Source organism: Octopus sinensis, linkage group LG29, assembly GCF_006345805.1.
Source record: "Octopus sinensis linkage group LG29, ASM634580v1, whole genome shotgun sequence".
In the NCBI taxonomy this organism is placed as follows: domain Eukaryota; kingdom Metazoa; phylum Mollusca; class Cephalopoda; order Octopoda; family Octopodidae; genus Octopus; species Octopus sinensis.
The window spans coordinates 7,191,745-7,211,542 of record NC_043025.1 but is presented as its reverse complement, the minus strand read 5'-3'; the positions used below and the strand labels follow the sequence as shown (position 1 = coordinate 7,211,542).

Below are 19,798 nucleotides of genomic sequence, written 5' to 3'. Positions count from 1 at the left end.
GTTAAATGGTGGTTTGGGTTTCAATTCCTTCCCAGTCTAAAAGTAATTTTATTTTTGTTATTAACTGAAATAAATTGAAATAAATTTATTTTCACCTTAACATTGTTGCTGCTTTGCCTGTTAAATGGTGGTTCGGGTTTCAATTCCTTCCTAGTCTAAAATTTTTTTTTTTTTAACTGAAATGTATTTAAATATCTTTATTTTCCCCTTAACATTGTTGCTGCTTTGTCTGTTAAATGGTGGTTTGGGTTTCAATTCCTTCTCAGTCTAAAAATTATTTTCTTGTTATTAAGTGAAGTATTATGATTATAGACTAGTGGCTAGAGATGGTCACAACTGGAGTGTCGTTAATTATAATTGTTCTGGTAGAGTAGAACTAATCTGGAGTAAACAATGAAGCAGAGTGTGTGTGGGTGTGGGTGGTGGTGGTGGTGGTAGAGTAGAACTAATCTGGAGTAAACAATGAAGCAGAGTGTGTGTGGGTGTGGGTGTGGGTGGTGGTGGTAGAGTAGAACTAATCTGGAGTAAACAATGAAGCAGTGTGTGTGTGAAAAATGGGTCTGAAGACAGCCTTGCCATAGTTACCAAATCTTTTCATTAGGCACAAAAATTTAAATAAATTTAAATATCTTTTTTTTTTTTTTTTACCCTTTAACATTGTTGTTGCTTTGTCTGTTAAATGGTGGTTTGGGTTTCAATTCCTTCCCAGTCTGAAAATTATTTTTTATTTACTGAAATTGGTCTGGTGGAGTAGAACTGATCTGGAGTAAACAACGAAGCATTGTGTGTGTGTGTGTGTGTGTGTGTGAAAAATGGGTCTCAAGACAGCCTTGCCATAATTACCAAATTTAAATAAATTTAAATATCTTTATTTTTTTTTTACCCCTTGACATTGTTGCTGCTTTGTCTGTTAAATGGTGGTTAGGGTTTCAAATCCTTCTCAGTCTAAAGATTATTTTTGTTTATAACTGAAATTGGTCTGTTCAATAGTGGTTTGGGTTTCAATGTCTTCCCAGTCTAAAAGTAATTTTTTTTTGGTGGTTTGGGTTTCAATGTCTTCCCAGTCTAAAAGTAATTTTTTTTTTGTTATTTACTGAAATAGATTTAAATATCTGAATTTTTCCATTAATTTTGTAGCAGCTTCGGTGGCCTAGTAGGTAAGGTGCTAGAAGTAGTGGCAAAATAATGGTTGAGGTTTCAAACCTCTGCCAGGAAATTCGTTTTTTTTCCACTAGAGACAAAAAAAGTGAAAAATTTAGATTTCCTGGCAGAGGTTTGAAACCTCAACCATTATTTTGCCACTACTTCTAGCACCTTACCTACTAGGCCACTGAAGCTGCTACAAAATTAATGGAAAAATTCAGATATTTAAATCTATTTCAGTAAATAACAAAAAAAAATTACTTTTAGACTGGGAAGACATTGAAACCCAAACCACTATTGAACAGACAAAGCAGCGACAATGTTAAGGGGTAAAAAAAAAATAAAGATATTTAAATTTATTTAAATTTGATAATTATGGCAAGGCTGTCCTGAGACCCATTTATCACACACAGGTCTTCATTGTTTACTCCAGATCAGTTCTACTCCACCAGGCCAATTTCAGTTAATAAAAAATAATTTTTAGACTGGGAAGGAATTGAAACCCAAACCACCATTTAACAGACAAAGCAGTAACAATGTTAAAGGGTAAAAAAAAAAAAATAAAGATATTTAAATTTATTTAAATTTTTGTGCCTAATGAAAAGATTTGGTAACTATGGCAAGGCTGTCTTAAGACCCATTTTTCATACATACACACACAATGCTTCATTGTTTACTCCAGATCAGTTCTACTCCACCAGACCAATTTCAGTTATAAAAAAAAATTATCTTTAGACTGAGAAGGATTTGAAACCCTAACCACCATTTAACATACATTTAACAAATGTTAAGGGGTAAAAAATAAAGATATTTAAATTTATTTAAATTTTTGTGCTTAATGAAAAGATTTGGTAACTATGGCAAGGCTGTCTTGAGACCCATTTTTCACACACACACACACAAACACACACACTATGCTTCATTGTTTACTCCAGATTAGTTCTACTCTACCAGACCAATTATAATTAACGACACTCCAGTTGTGACCATCTCTAGCCACTTGTCTATAATCATAATACTTCACTTAATAACAAGAAAATAATTTTTAGACTGGGAAGGAATTGAAACCCAAACCACCATTTAACAGACAAAGCAGCAACAATGTTAAGGGGAAAATAAAGATATTTACTGAAATGAATTTAAATAATAATCTTTAGACCAGGAAGGAATTGAAACCCAAACCACCATTTAACAGACAAAGCAGCAACAATGTTAAGGGGAAAATAAAGATATTTACTGAAATGAATTTAAATAATAATCTTTAGACCAGGAAGGAATTGAAACCCAAACCACCATTTAACAGACAAAGCAGCAACAATGTTAAGGGGAAAATAAAGATATTTACTGAAATGAATTTAAATAATAATCTTTAGACCAGGAAGGAATTGAAACCCAAACCACCATTTAACAGACAAAGCAGCAACAATGTTAAGGGGAAAATAAAGATATTTACTGAAATGAATTTAAATAATAATCTTTAGACCAGGAAGGAATTGAAACCCAAACCACCATTTAACAGACAAAGCAGCAACAATGTTAAGGGGAAAATAAAGATATTTAAATTTATTTAAATTTGGTAACTATGGCAAGGCTGTCTTGAGACCCATTTTTCACACACACACACACACACACACAATGCTTCATTGTTTACTCCAGATTAGTTCTACTCTACCATACCAATTATAATTAACAACACTCCAGTTGTGACCATCTCTAGCCACTTGTCTATAATCATAATACTTCACTTAATAACAAGAAAATAATTTTTAGACTGGGAAGGAATTGAAACCCAAACCACCATTTAACAGACAAAGCAACAACAATGTTAAGGGGTAAAATAAAGATATTTCAATTTATTTCAGTTAATAACAAAAAAAAATAACTTTTTGACTGGGAAGGAATTGAAACCCAAACCACAGAAATAGAGTGAAAAAATGAGATATTTAAACCTATCCTAGCTGAAGATCAATAACCGATCACAGAAAATGGTTTTACGTATCTCTGTTTGTTTGCTCTCCCAAATTAGGGATCTGTTTGGATGTCCTTGCAGATAAAGGAATTTCAAGAGCAGTGGAGTGGTGGGGGTGAGTTAAAGGAGGAATTACAACCGTGTTTTGTGGTCTGCTACCACAACAGCTCCTTTATAGGATCCAGTTCGATCAAGACATCATCAGGAGGAACCACATCCGCTTTCGGCCCCTACTCCTCTAGCGGAGGTGTCTTCAGCTCTGGTGTTGGGTGCATGTCTTTCTTCTTTCTTCTGTTCCCTGGCCTCTTCGATGTATCGTCAGCGAGTGTCAGCCAGTGATTGACTGACTTGTCAAATGTTTAAATATTTCTTTATTTTTATATGTCTTTAAATATTTCTTTATTTTTACCTATCTCCATAGGAAATAAAAAAAAAAAAAATAATTAAAAATTTTATAAAGGCTGTGAATAATGGTCTTTGGAGAGACTGAACCTTGTTTAGGATGTGTAATATAGTATGTGTAGTTACCCACAAGACCACGAAAACAACACTAAATTATACAAAAATGAAGTCATTTAATTTTATATATGAAAATATCTGCTTCTACCACAGATCTGCACTTGCGGCCAGCTTCACCCAGGCTTGTGCCCACAGCTTCTTTGGTTACCGAGGTGCCCTCCTACCTGACTGGGCATCATCAGAAAGACTTCTATATAAACAAAAGTGTGTAGCAATATTGTTTTCTTCATTGCTATCTTCACTGTTTGAGAAAAATATTAAGAATGATCTCGTTTGGAATTACAAACATCTTTGGCTAGTTTAACCTTGTTGTGTCCACTGATCTGATTGGTTAGCATCTAAGCGTGGTCTGTCTCTCTACTTACCTCGCACCAGTGTGTAAACTGACCAATCACGGCTTTCGGATAGGATTTTTCATTTGAGCCATCTTAACTCTTTAAATAGGCTGATCATATCACGATTCACATCTTTTGGCTTAAGACCTTCTAAGGTCTTGGTCGGAGACCACAAGTATATGTGTGTAAAAGCATCACTAAAAGTCTCCAAAATGGAGAACATAACAGCAGACGAAATACCACTAAGCATTTTGCTCGGCATGCTAACGATTTGGCCAGCTCGCCAACAATAATTATTTCTACTGTAGGCACAAGGTCTGAAATTGCAGGGAGCGGGTAAGTCAATTACATTGATCCCAGTGTTTCACTGGTACTTAATTTATTGATCCTGAAGGGTTGAAAGGCAAAGTCAACCGTGGCAGAATTTGAACTCAGAACGTGAAGATAGACAAAACACCATTGAGCATTTTGCCTGGCATGCTCATGATTCTGCCAGCACACCACCTAAACAACAACAACAACAACAACAACAATATAATAATTTTTGAAAAAAACTTTTATTTAAAAATACGCAGAAATAATTTGTAAAACTAAATCAGATGAAGAATAATCCAAAAAGGGATGACAAATGCAGTTACCTTTGTGTTTTTGTAATGTTTTCTGCTTATGTAGTCTGGCATCAGTGATATGATGATGATGATGATGATGATGGTAGTGGTGGTGATGGCTGTTGAAAGGTCAGGGAATGGAAAGCAGATAGGGTGATATTGTTACAGTAGGGTATTGTGAAGGCCGAGACATATATATCTCTCTTTACTCTTTTACTTGTTTCAGTCATTTGACTGCAGCCATGCTGGAGCACCGCCTTTTAGTCGAGCAAATCGACCCCGGGACTTATTCTTTGTAAGCCCAGTACTTATTCTATCGGTATCTTTTGCCGAACCGCTAAGTGACGGGGAAGTAAACACACCAGCATCGGTTGACAAACACAGACACACAAACATCTATATATATACATATATACGACAGGCTTCTTTCAGTTTCCGTCTACCAAATCCACTCACAAGGCATTGGTCGGCCCAGGGCTATAGCAGAAGACACTTGCCCAAGATGCCACGCAGTGGGACTGAACCCGGAACCACGTGGTTGGTTAGCAAGCTACTTACCACACAGCCACTCCTGCGCCTATATATATATACATACATACACACACACACACATGATGTATTCTGCTGCTGAGGATGACGTATGAGTGTTCAGTTTCTGCTGAATGGCCTGCGCATACGATTAGTTCACTCCCTCCGACAAAATCAACGTTGTCTGAACGGGTGCACAAATGTACCACGGGTCAGGTGTGACCCGTGGTACAGCGAGAGGAAGTGTTTTACTCAAGGACACAACACACTGCTTGATCCAGGAACTGAACTCACGATCCAGAGATCATGAGCACAACACCCTGATCACTAGGCCACACACATACATTATGTGTGTCTCGGGCATGGCTGTGCGGTTAGGGAGCTTGCTTCCTAGCCACATGGTTTCGGGTTCAGTCCCACTGCGTGGCACTTTGGGCGAGTGTCTTCTGCTATAGCCCCGAGTCGACCAGAGCTTTGTGATTGAATTCGGTAGGTGGAAGTTACTGCCGTGTGTATATGGTGTATATGTGCGTGTAGATGCTCAGTGCCTCTCCGAAAAAGAGAGAGAGATATATATATATATACACATATACGTGTGTGTGTTATATGCATATAGAGAGAATGATGGTGTGTGGAAAAGGAAGGAAAAAGTTAAATGAAGAGGGAGAAGGAGACAGATGGGGGGGGGAGACAAATGGTGAGTATAAGTGGGAGGGAGTTAGATGAAATATGAGAAGAGAAAGGGGGAGAGAGAGAGAGACGTAACTGGGGAGTGTGAGTGAGACGGAGAGTACAAAATGGGTGAAGTGAGAGGTGGATGGCATCAGCCCACAGATGCCACGTCAACTCGATTGCTGACCGTAACAGGGAGGGGGTCCAAGGTTGCTGGAGATCTCGGAAGACGGAATGTTTGCAGCACCAAATGATGATGATGATGATGATGATGATGACAACAACAATGATGATGATGATGATGACCATTGGTGCGTGTATGTGTGTGCATGTGAATGTGTGTGTGTGTGGAAAAACAGGTTTGGTTGTTGTGGCTGCATTTCTTTTCCTGCAAAAGACACAAAGAGAAAGTACAGTGAATGATCAATATACACTTCACTTGATTATACACATATCATACCCACAAACATATAAACAAACACCCAAAGATATATATATACACACACAACTCCTTCCCCATACAACTACCATTCCGGCCTCTTTCCATCAGTTTCCCCTTCTCCTCCTCACCAAATACAGACAAGCACGTACACTCTGTCGTGTGTGCACACTGACATTGCTGAGACCCCTTCGATCATGACTGACCGTGGGATTGAGCCTAAAGAGTTACCCTCCCAGGCACAAGTCCAGGCAAAGTTGTTTATGGAAGACCAGCATTCGCCCATGCATACCGGCCTCCCCTCTCCACGCCACCAGTGTTATCCAAGGGTAAGGCAAAGGGGCCGATACAGCTTGGCACCTGTGACATTGCAACGGATTTCTGCAGCAGAGTGAACTGGAGCAACATGAAATAAAGTGTCTTGCTCAAGAACACAACACGCAGCCCGGTCCATAATTCGAACTCACAACCTCACGATCGTAAGCTCGACGCTCTAACCACTGAGCCATGTGCCTTCGCTCACTGACATTACATATACATACATTACACACAGAGAGGTTTCGATTCCCAGACCGGACGTTGTGAGGGTTTATTGAGCGAAAACACCTAAAGCCCCACGAGGCTCCGGCAGGGGGGGGGGGGCGATCCCTACTGTACTCTTTCGCCACAACCTTCTCTCACTTTTTCCTCTGTTGGCCTGCTCGCTTAGCCAGCGGGGTGGCGTCATTCGAAGGCTAAAACAAAGCAAAGTTCATTGTGACCAGCGATGTGTAGCAAAATCTGATGGCCTGGGCAGTCACGGTGATGATCACGATGATATATATATATATATATTATATATATATATATATATATATAGGCGCAGGATTGGCTGTGTGGTAAGTAGCTTGCTTACCAACCACATGGTTCCGGGTTCAGTCCCACTGCATGGCCTCTTGGGCAAGTGTCTTCTGCTATAGCCTCGGGCCGACCAATGCCTTGTGAGTGGATTTGGTAGACGGAAACTGAAAGAAGCCCATCGTATATATATGTATGTGTGTCTGTTCCCACCACCATCGCTTGACAACCGATAGAATAAGTACTGGGCTTACAAAGAATAAGTCCCGGGGTCGATTTGCTCGACTAAAGGCGGTGCTCCAGCATGGCCGCAGTCAAATGACTGAAACAAGTAAAAAAGTATATATATATATAATGTATGTATATATCTGTGTGTGTGTGTCCTCCCATGATTGCTTGACAACCGATGTTGCTCTGTTTATGTCTCTGTAACTTAGTGGTTCAGCAAAATTGACCGATAGAATAAGTACTGGGCTTACAAAGAATAAGTTCTAGGGTTGATTTATTCGACTAAAACCATTTCAGGCAGTGCTCCAGCATGGCTGCAGTCAAATGACTGAAACAAGTACAAGAATAAAAGAATAAGGCTGTATTCCGTTGGGAGATGCCGTTTCTGTTACCAATTTTGATAGGTTTGGCGGAACTGTTGTACTGCAAGATTAATTGTTTACAGTGGTTGTAAGACTAACGTAACTATTGTCCAAAGAGCACCTTGTGAAGACATGTGGGAAAAACACACATGAAGGACATGGAAGAAAAAACACCCTATATACATCATCATCATCATTGCTCGACCGTGGTCAAGACTAAATTCCATAGTCTTTTCAAATGGCTAATAATGTGTGCACGCGCCACTACTACACACATTGGAAAGCATTGTACAACCGAGTACTAAAGAAGATCTTTCCTCCTCCATGAAACAAAGCTGTTCCCGCTGGATGTCAACCCAGTATTTCTAAGCTATGGACCGAGTGATTTATTGTAAGGTTATCTCCCTAGATAGATTGCCTTCACTACGGCTAAGGAGCCCTTTCTACCCCACTGACACAGGTTGTACTGGATTGTATACACATATACAATCACTACATGATTTGCCACAAATGATCACTGGATTGAACAGAGACAATGCATAGTTTGTAAAGACGCTTTTAATTTTGCTGAGGACAAGACAACTCTTACTGTGCTGGTGCCATGGAAAAATGCACCCAGTACATTCTATCATGTGCCTGGTGTTAGGAAAAGCACCCAGTGGCCAAAGCCATGCCAAAACCAAGATATTAAAGCAAGACCTATCGTATCTTCTTGAAGCATTTAACGTGTGATAGCATGGGAAAGCGGATGGTAAACAGATGATAGATGCCCCCCACACAGAGATTTATATACAACTAGCAGTATCACCCGGCGTTGCTCGGGTTTGTAAGGGAAATAACTATATAAGCATTTTTAGAGATGTAAAGTATAATAGCCATCTCAATATGGCTAACCACAAAGGAGGGGTGGGTGTTACTGTAGCTTTTTATGTTCTGAGATTTAATAATACATTTTTAGAGAGCTACTTCATTTATATAATAGCAAAAAATGCATAAAAAATGGGAAAAAATTATGGTAAATTATTTTTTAAATCGTAGACTCATCGTAGACGCGCACTAATACCCAGAAGGGCTCGATATGAATCACAACTATAAGATACCCGGTTTTGGTTAAACTGCGCCACAAAATGTGGGAGTAGTTAGGAATCTAAATCGTAGGAGACAGACAGCACACAACCTCACTTTTATATATAAAGACTAGCAGTATCGCCCGGCGTTGCTCGGGTTTGTAAGGGAAATAACTATATAAGCATTTTTAGAGAGTTATAGCCAAAAAATAGCAAAAAAATGCATTAAAAATGCGGAAAAATTATGGTGAATTTTTTTTTAAATCGTAGACTCATCGTAGACGCGCACTAATACCCAGAAGGGCTCGATATGAATCACGACTATAAGATACCCGGTTTTGGTTAAACTGCACCGCAAAATGTGGGAGTAGTTAGGAATCTAAATCGTAGGAGACAGACACACAACCTTACTCTTATATATAAAGATTTGTGCAACAACTAAAACATTCGGTTGTGCAAATTGTTTGCACAGGAAACCTGCCCTGTCTGGCGGTTTTTGCCGTTTTTGTGGATCTGTTTCAGCTTTTTTAGCGATTTCTGTTTTGGCGACTTCAAGCCATGAAGTCATTCTAAAAGAACGCTGGTCTCCTTGACAACGCATTACGACGTTGATTTCCTTACACTCCCTTCCCCACAGCTTCACGAGGGAGGGAAGAAGGGGGAGAAGCAACACAGGTGCAGGTGTGAGCGTGGACGCCAACTCCGCCGCCATCGACACACGAAAAAATATGCATTAAAATGGAATAAAAAATGATGTTAAATTATTTTTAAAATCGTAGACTCATCGTTGACGCGCGCTAATAGCCAGACGGGCTCGATATGAATCACGACTATAAGATACCCGAATTTGGTTAAACTGCACCGCAAAATGTGGGAGTAGTTAGGAATCTAAATCGAAGGGGACAGACACTCACACAACTACAGTTTTATATATAAAGATGTCAGAGGAGGATATGGACGTGTTTACTTACAGAGGTCGTCAAAAGGCAAGGTTCGTGTGATGTTGAGTGTATCCTTGAGCATCAGGTCCCTGAGGGCCCAGAGGGCGTTAGTGATGGAGCCGTGATAGTTGCTCCCGTGTGACATCCAATGGGTGGGCAGTCGCTTCTCGCTCTGAGTGGAGACCGTCTCTGGAGTGGCAGTCAGGGTCTTGTTCCAATCACTCACACACCGGCTGTTGGAGTTCAAACCTTCAATATACCTGAATCGACAACATCAACAACAAATCATATATACGATAAAGGCTTCTTTAATTACACACACATGTATATACACACACACACATGTATATACACACACACACATATATACACACACATATATACACACACACACATATACACACACATATAGACACACATATATATACACACACACACACACATATATATATATATATGTATATATATATATATATATATATATATAAACAGCAAAAGTACATGTTTCTTGAGAAGCAACGATACATGTAGCACTTATCACAACTTTCTCACACATGTCAAACTAACACCCTTTTCACACATGCAGGTTTAGACCACACACCCATGTAGCACTAATTCGGACCCCAGCACACACATCAAACTAGCAACTCTTCTACATACGTGTAATGTTATTACACCTACCACATGTAGCATAAACTGTAACACGACGCTTTCTGTCCACATGTAGCAAAATCATACCTCTTCACATGTAACAATGTTAAGACTCCCCCCATTCACTCATGTACCAACATCATTCTTCTCTCTTGCATGTGGCACCACCACACTTAACACACACATGTAGCATAATTACACACATACACCAACATCACCACTACACATGTAGCATCACCACACCTCCCCCAAAACACCCTCATGTAACACTATCATACGACTGTCCCCTGTCATGTAGCTCATCTCTCCTGCCCTCATTACTCAATCTCAGCTAAAATAATCACCAACACTCTCTCTCCACCAAATGGAAATCACCCCCACCCCCCTAACCACCATGTTACCCCCATCTTTCCACTTTCCTGGTTTTTATTCAAGCATCGTGTATCTAGGAGTACATCTTTCCAAGACCTGGCAATCATCGCTTCACACACCAGAACTGTGACCCTTTCAAAATTAACGGGGGTCTGAAATACACTACATCTGAGTGAAAAGACAGGATGGTCACGGCTGGAACACTTTGATCATAAGTTTGCTGAACAAGGACTGATCTGGACCTAAACAACAACAAAAAAGGTCACATTAGATAATGTAGTCCTAGATACACTATGCCTGAATAAAAGACTGGGTGGTCATATCTGGAACATCTCTCATCATAGGTCTGCTGGATCAAAACTGGCTTAAGGCTAAACAACAAGGAAGGACACATTAAATAATGTACTCCAAGATACACTACGCTTCAATAAAAGACAGGATGGTCACAACTGGAACATCTTTGATCATAGGTCTGCTGGATCAAGACTAGCTTAGGGCTAAACAAAAACAAGGAAGGACACATTAGATAATGTACTCCAAGATACACTATGCTTCAATAAAAGACAGGATGGTCGCAGCTGGAACACTTTTGATCATAGGTCTTCTAGGTCAGTTCTGACCTGGGGCTAAACAACATCAACCACCAATACCACTACGGGTCCAACTCACCTGATGTATGCTTCAGAATGAAGAAGTCTCTGAGTGCGGGGAGGCACAGCAACAAATATTGGAGAAGGTGGGCGTGGTTGAGGAGGTGGCGCCATCTGCTGGCCTCCTATAAACAACAAGGGAGAAAAACAAGAACATTAGTAAAAAATATATATGATTCAGGGCATCTGTTAGTATGATTTAGACTTGAACTCACATCCCTGTGATTACATGTCAAGTGCTTTACCTTTAAGCTAAACTGCCCAGTAACCTAATCACAGGGATGTGAGTTTAAGCCTCATGGCTGGCCGGTAACAAATTCTTCTGCAATATATGGATAGTTTATCCTGTTCATGCGATTGTATTAGTGTGTATCATGCGTTTGAGAATACACTGTGTCTGTATCTTTCGATACGTCTCAACGCTCCTAAAGCAAACTTGGTTTACTTTTGTTGTAAAGTTGTGTGTATATATATATATATATATATATATATATATATATATAGATATATATATATACACCACACACACATATATATATATATATACACACACACACACACACACACACACATATATATATATATACATATATATATATATATATATATAGATGAGGAAGTTGGTTTGTGAAAGCACGTGGTTGAATATATAGAAAATAGTAAGAAGTGAAAAAACTATAGAAGGCTTGTTTTAAAAGGTTAAAAATATATATTTGAGTCAATATGTTTGAAGAATGTTATAAACTATGCCATTGTAAGAAAAAAATTTATAACATTCTTCAAACATATTGACTCAAATATATATTTTTTAACCTTTTAAAACAAGCCTTCTGTAGTTTTTTCACTTTTTACTATATATATATATATATATATATATTTAGAAATTCAATATTTCTTATATATATATATATATAATTTATTTAAAGCAGCAGAAAATTCAACAAAACCTGTTACTCTGAGTTTCACGTTCCCGTTCGTTGGACGGTTTTTGCAAAAACGAACGGCAACGTGAAACTCAGAGTAACAGGTTTTGTTGAATTTTCTGCTGCTTTATTTGAGTACTCTTTTTTCCACCTTGTTTCACATTTATGTGTTTACTACGGTATATATATATATATATATGCTATTTCTAATGAGTTCAGTATGTGGCAAAGTAATTTATTTTACTAAGCCCTTATATATAATGTAATATTTTGAATTCGCCTATAATGGTCCCTTTACATACTAAATACTTGGTGAAATTGATTAATAATTAATTAATTTTACCCTCAATTGTTGAAATTATAATTCATCTTTCTCTGTAAAATGCTGCGGTTTTCACCGTTAATACATGGTGTTTGTCATTTTAACCACGCTGGTGGAAAGGGGAGAGCAGAAATTCTTCGCTTGCATATTCGAATTTGATAACACTTTTAGTTCGAGCAGAATTCTTGAGGTGATTAGAAGCCGAAAGGGTATGCTCCCGACTTTCAATGTTCCCAAATCCGATTCAAGGAATTCTGAGCTGAAGAAAGAAATGTCGAATTGACTAATCTAGAAACGTACGTTCTCAAATAACCTTTGCACTTGATTTTTTAATGTTTTTTCCCCCATACTTTTGTGAGTTAGTTTAGGCAAACACTATCTGAGAGAGATCTTCTTTAAGTATTAGAAATAGCTGAAGAAATTTCTTTAGCTGCTATTTCTAATGAGTTCAGTATGTGGCAAAGTAATTTATTTTACTAAGCCCTTATATATAATGTAATATTTTGAATTCGCCTATAATGGTCCCTTTACATACTGAATATTTGGTGAAATTGATTAATAATTAATTAATTTTACCCTCAATTGTTGAAATTATATATATATATATATATATATATATATATATGTATATCAACCATGTACCAGATGTTACACATTGCTGATCACTATGCGTTTTCTTGCATTGTTTTAGCTATCCAATGATGCCATCCTGTTAGCTAGGTAGGCCAGCCACACACACACACATTAGATAGACGGATAGATAAATAGATACACATGCACACACTAATACACACATATGCAAAACACATGGCTACATTCAAAGAAATCCTACAAGAATAAGAAAAACAAAGAAAAAAGGTTAAAACCTGAGTATACTCCATGTAATCAAAATATGTATGTATGATGAATTCCCTTGTCGTGAATGAAGGTTCAGTAAAATAAAGTAGTAATCATGTTCCATGGACACGAATGCGTCTCTTGAGATCTGCTGGCTCCTTGCAAACCTTTTGGCTAATGGAACAAGTTGGGGACTCAGTTTGCTTGAGTGCTTGTGGGTCAATTGCTATGTGTTTTCTTGAGTGAACAGCAAGGCCTGCTCTGCTTTGTAACCTCAAAACCCACAAAGACAGGTAAGGTGGCACGTAAAAAGCACCCACTACACTCTCAGAGTGGTTGGCATTAGGAAGGGCATCCAGCTGTAGAAACTCTGCCAGATCAGGACTGGAGCTTGGTGCAGCCATCTGGTTTGCCAGACATCAGTCAAACCGGAGTGGTTGGCGTTAGGAAGGGCATCCAGCTGTAGAAACTCTGCCAGATCAAGATTGGAGCCTGGTGCAGCCATCTGGTTCGCCAGTCAAACCATCCAACCCATGCTAGCATGGAAAGTGGATGTCAAACGATGATGATGATCCTTTCTACTAGAGCCACAAGGTCTTGCCTGAGTGCTTTAGGGTCATTTACTATGTGTTTTCTCGAATGGACAGCAAGGCCTGCTCTGCTTCATGCCACAAAACCACAAACACAGGCAAGGTGGTACGTAAAAGCACCCACTACACTCTCGGAGTGGTTGGCATTAGGAAGGGCATCCAGCTGTAGAAACTCTGCCAGATCAAGATTGGAGCCTGGTGCAGCCATCTGGTTCGCCAGTCCTCAGTCAAACCGTCCAACCCATGCTAGCATGGAAATCAGATGTCAAATGATGATGATGATGATGATCCTTTCTACTAGAGCCACAAGGTCTGAAATTTGGACGAGAGGGACAGTTGAGTACGTTGACCCCCAAGTACTCAGCCAGTGCTTAATTTATCGACCCTGAAAGGATGAAAGGCAAAGTCGACCTCAGTGGAGTTGTAATGATGGATGAAATACCAATAAGTATTCTGCTCAGCATGCTAACAATTCTGGTAGCTTGTTGCTTTAACCCTTTAGTGTTCGCATTATTCTGCCAAAATTAATCCCCTTTTATCCACATTGCTTTGAACTAATCGTGCATTATCTTGCAGCTTTGAGATTTTGATGTAGCTGTTAATTTTTAGAATGATATTGTAGGGTTGGTGTGAGAGACCAGATCTGGCCAGTTTGAACATAAAACAGGCAGAATACTTTTGGCTGGATATGGCCGGTTTAAATGCTAAAGGGTAAATGATAATAACAATACAAACAACAATATAGGTAATCATAATAAAATATACGAACAAATATAGCATGCAACAACACACTAAACATAAAAATAATAATAATAATAAAGAATATAAAAATAAAAATTAAAAAAAGAGCAAGCAGAAGGGAAGTGGGATGGCTGGTCAACAGTGATGGTCATGAGAGGAAATGCAAGGTAGGGTATGGGGATAGTGCCTAACCCAGTGTGAGTGTGAAGAGGAACCAGGTGGGGTGGTGGGAGATGGAGGTTTAGATTAAAGATAGGAGGAGGGAGGACAGCAGGCAGGAAGTGGATTGGCAATGGAGGTGATGGTCGTGGTGAGGATTAACCATGGCTGTGGTAAAAGGTAGTGGTAGGTGCAGAGAGTTGCTATGGAGATGAGGTGGTGGTGGTGGTAGCAGTGAGGTCTGGAAGTTCTAAAGCAGGGGTTCTCAACCATTTCTTACCTATGGACCCTTTTGATTATTATTTTATTCAAGTGGACCCTCATAGCCATTCGATGCTTCAAAACTAGTTTTATAGAAACGTCTTTCAAAATTCCTATTTTGTTTCTCTCACATTAACTTGTGTAGGTTTGCAATTATATTCTCTGAGAGAACCTGTTTCAGTGGCTGGAAATGTCAAACATTAGAGAAAGGAACCCAGCTGTTTCATGCAATACATAACCAATACATACATCTAAAGCAGGGGTTTTCAACTATTTCTTATCTATGGACCCCTTTAATTACTATTTTATTCTGGTGTATCCCCTTAGCCATCCAATGTTTAACCCTTTAGTGTTCAGGTTATTCTATCAAACATAACACTTATTGATTCCCATTGATTTGAATTAATCGTGCATTATCTCATATCTTCAAGATCTTGATGGTGTAATTACTTAATGTGGAATAACATTGTAGGGTAGGTGTGAGAGCCTGGATCTGGTCAGTTTGAAAATAAAACAGACTAGCTATTTTGGCCAGATATGGCCAGTTTAAATACTAAAGGGTTAAAAACTAGTTTCATAGAAACGTCTATCTAAAGCAACATTTTTCCCAGGGGCCCTTAAAATACTACTGTGGATCTCCAGTGTACTATTTTATTGCGTGGACCCCTAAAAGTCTTCTATGGACCCTGGCTGACAACCACTGGTCTAAAGAGTTCTAGAAACAAGGGAAAGTCAGCAATGGTCAGGTTATATATAACTGGCCAATGGACGTGTATGTATGCTAGTATATCTCTCTTATATAACTCTTTAACTAGTTTCAGTCTGCGGCCATGCTGGGGCACCACCATTGGCTTCGCTACATTTTCATTATTTGAAACCTCCTTTGATATGCAGCATTTGGTGAAGGAGGGAGATTGATGCTGTTGCCCTCATTTGTGTTTCCTGCCGTGAGGTAGGGTCATCTGGAATCCCTAATGAGAAGAGATCCAGTTTTGTTCTGAAGACACCTGCATCCACGCCAAGCGGGCCTCTCAGACATTTTGGAAGGATACCAAAGAGCTGCTGGCCCTTAAAACCCAAGCTGTTGCAGCATCTGGTCCTGTATTTTGATGGCAACACTGGGATCCCTGGCACTATGTGGCTGTGCCCTATTCTGCTGTTTGTGTCACTTTCAATTCCAAACTTTGGTACAAGTCTCCAGCCTGGCCCTAAGTCCATATTTTATTTCAGTTTGTTCACATGTCCACATTTCGTCCAAGTCCCTAATCCGTCCACTAATGGCCTCGTCTTCAATCACATTTATCTATGCTTGTATTTTAGTTTTATTTTATTTTTATTTTATCTAGTTTCAGCTCACGAGCTGTGGCCATGCTGGGGCACCGCCATGTCCACTTCTTGTATTGCATATTTATTCATTCATTTCTTGTTTGTTTCTTCACTTTCTGTCACGCTTGCTCCCTTGTTCATTGGCTCGCCATTTCAAAGGGGCTTCTCACTGCCAGCACCATCAGAAGGGTGGTTTAGCAAGAGAGGTTATAAGGCGGCGAGCTGGCGGAAACGTTAGCACGCCAGGCGAAATGCGTAGCCGTATTTCGTCTGCCGTTAAGTTCTGAGTTCAAATTCCGCCGAGGTCGACTTGGCCTTTCATCCTTTCAGGGTCAATAAATTAATACCCAGTTACACACTGAGTCGATGTAATCGACTTATACCTATGTCTGTCCTTGTTGTCCCCTCGTGTTTTAGCCCCTGTGGGTAGTAAAGAAATAGGTATTTTGTCTGCCGTTACGTTCTGAGTTCAAATTCCGCCGAGGTCGACTTTGCCTTTCATCCTTTCAGGGTCAATAAATTAAGTACCAGTTACACACTGAGGTTGATGTAATCGACTTAATACCTATGTCTGTCCTTGTTTGTCCCCTCTGTGTTTAGCCCCTTGTGGGTAATAAAGAAATAGGTATTTTGTCTGCCGTTACGTTCTGAGTTCAAATTCCGCCGAGGTCGACTTTGCCTTTCATCCTTTCAGGGTCAATAAATTAAGTACCAGTTACACACTGAGGTCGATGTAATCGACTTAATACCTATGTCTGTCCTTGTTTGTCCCCTCTGTGTTTAGCCCCTTGTGGGTAGTAAAGAAATAGGTATTTCGTCTGCCGTTAAGTTCTGAGTTCAAATTCCGCCGAGGTCGACTTTGCCTTTCATCCTTTCAGGGTCAATAAATTAAGTACCAGTTACGCACTGGGGTCGATGTAATCGACTTAATCCGTTTGTCTGTCCTTGTTTGTCCCCTCTATGTTTAGCCCCTTGTGGGTAGTAAAGAAATAGGTGTTATTGCTGAAGGCATAAAATTGCGTTTGACCCCTTGGTCAATAACTAATGAGGATCTGGTGGCCTCCAGTGTTTCTTTTTAGTTTGTGCATCTGTTTTGAAAGCTTATTATTTTAATGAATGCTCTGTACCATTATCTTGTTTACAGTAAGTATATAATATATATATATATAATATATATTATATATATATATATAGACTCTTTTACTTGTTTCAATCATTTGACTGCGGTCCATGCTGGAGCACCCCTCTTTAATCGAGCAACTCGACCCCCGGACTTATTCTTTTGTAAGTCCAGTACTTATTCTATCGGTCTCTTTTGCCAAACCGCTAATAACGGGGGGACATAAACACACCAGCATCGTTTTCAAGCAATGCTAGGGGGACAAACACACAGACCACACACACGCATTATATATATTATATATATATATATATATATTATATGCATATATATACATATATATACATATATACGACGGGCTTTTTCAGTTTCCGTCTACCAAATCCACTCACAAGGCTTTGGTCGGCCCGAGGCTATAGTAGAAGACACTTGCCCTAGGTGCCACGCGCTGGGACTGAACCCAGAACCATGTGGTTGGTAAACAAGCTACTTACCACACAGCCACTCCTGCACTTATATATATATATATATATGTTTTAGAGGACTATTAACTCTTTTCTGTGGATATCAGATACATCTACTTAAAATCTCATCACCCTTAACTACAGAAGGCAGCTTTACACGCTAATCTATCTTTCGTTGATGAATATTACGTTTGAAATTAGTTTTAGTTGGGAGATACGTCAAGTTAAGCAAGGCAAGGTGACCTGCAAAACAATACCAATTCTGTTTCTTAGTAGATACTTAACATCATTACTGGAATAACCATGAAAGATGATGAGATAGTTAAACCTTCATCTACCCTCTCTTGCTCTGTAATCCATGCTACTCCACGATTAAGAGAAAGGTACATAAAACTTTGCTTGTTTACCAGACCCAGAGGGAAGACCTGTTCAAACAGATCTAAACTTAAAGGTGAAGCATGTGTCGGCCCTGTTTATTGGCCAACCAGATTGTGGCTTGCCAAGTTCCTTGCCTTTTCAGATGCAACACTGGACACAGCAGTCCAACACTACCACAATAACACAAGAAGCAGCAGCGGCAGTAGCAGCAGCAGTGGAAAGCAAGGATTGATCTTAACACCAATACCACCACCACCACCACAACATACCACATACGCACCCATACGACTCTGTCACACATACTCCAAAGATCAAGCGAGAAGCGAAAGGCGAGACTGTTTTACCAGCCAGGCAGACTGTAGCCGGCAGAGTTATGTACCTTGCGTGACGAGAACAGAGCAGCAGAGAAGGCTTGAAGCTGTGGCCATATGAAAAGCGGGGTGGTGGGGTGGTGGAGGGGGAGGGGGACTCAAGAACTGAGAACCTTAAGGACCAAACCACTGACACTCCACTTTATATGCCCACCCCTCCATAACAAAAGACAGCAGAAGAAATGGCAGAAAAAGAAAGAAGCAAAAAACATTAAACATAAATAATAAAATAAGGCAAGAATGATGATGAAGGTGATGGTGGTGGCACTGATGGTGGTGGTGGTGGTGGTGGTGGTGGTGGTGGTGAAGAAACAGTACTGATGATGGTGGCGATGGTGGTGATGACAAGAGGTGGTGGAACAAACAGTGGTGATGGTGTCGGTGGCGGGTAAAGCACCAACGCTCATGAAGGTGGTGCTGACGGTGCAAGGAGGGGAGGGATTTGAAAGTTGCAGTGGTGGGGTAGCAACGGTGATGGTGATGGCAGCAGTGGTACAAACAGTGGCTGTGAAGGAGTTGGTGGTGGTGGTGGTGGTGGTGGTGGTGGTGGTGGCGGTAGGAGTAGGAGGAGTTAAAACGGTAGGAGCAGATGATGACGGCTCAAGTGGCAAAAGTCCAACACTGAGGTGTGTGTGCAGGAGTGGCTGTGTGGTAAGTAGCTTGCTTACCAACCACATGGTTCCGGGTTCAGTCCCACTGCGTGGCATCTTGGGCAAGTGTCTTCTACTATAGCCCCGGGCCGACCAATGCCTTGTGAGTGGATTTGGTAGACGGAAACTGAAAGGAAGCCTGTCATATATATATATATATATATATATATATATATATAATATATATATGTATATATATATATATATGTTTGTGTATGTTTGTGTGTTTGTCCCCCCTAGCATTGCTTGACAACCGATGCTGGTGTGTTTATGTCCCCGTTACTTAGCGGTACTTAGAATAAGTACTGGGCTTACAAAAGAATAAGTCCCGGGAT

The 19,798-nt window shown here is 39.8% G+C and overlaps 1 protein-coding gene across 3 annotated transcripts in view; it reads right to left on the bottom strand.

Annotated features, from left to right (window-relative positions):
* Positions 1–5,680: 5,680 nt before the first annotated feature.
* LOC115225947 (protein polybromo-1) overlaps positions 5,681–19,798 on the bottom strand; it is a 113,586-nt gene continuing 99,468 nt past the window's right edge. For all 3 annotated transcript variants that reach the window (XM_036514990.1, XM_036514992.1, XM_036514991.1), the window contains exons 27-30: positions 11,341–11,446; positions 9,679–9,908; positions 6,080–6,162; positions 5,681–6,046 (exon numbers count right to left, since the gene is read on the bottom strand). In XM_036514990.1, coding sequence (XP_036370883.1) covers positions 6,161–6,162; positions 9,679–9,908; positions 11,341–11,446 — 338 coding nt within the window. In that variant the 3' untranslated portion in view covers positions 5,681–6,046; positions 6,080–6,160. The remainder of the gene's footprint in view (positions 6,047–6,079; positions 6,163–9,678; positions 9,909–11,340; positions 11,447–19,798) is intronic.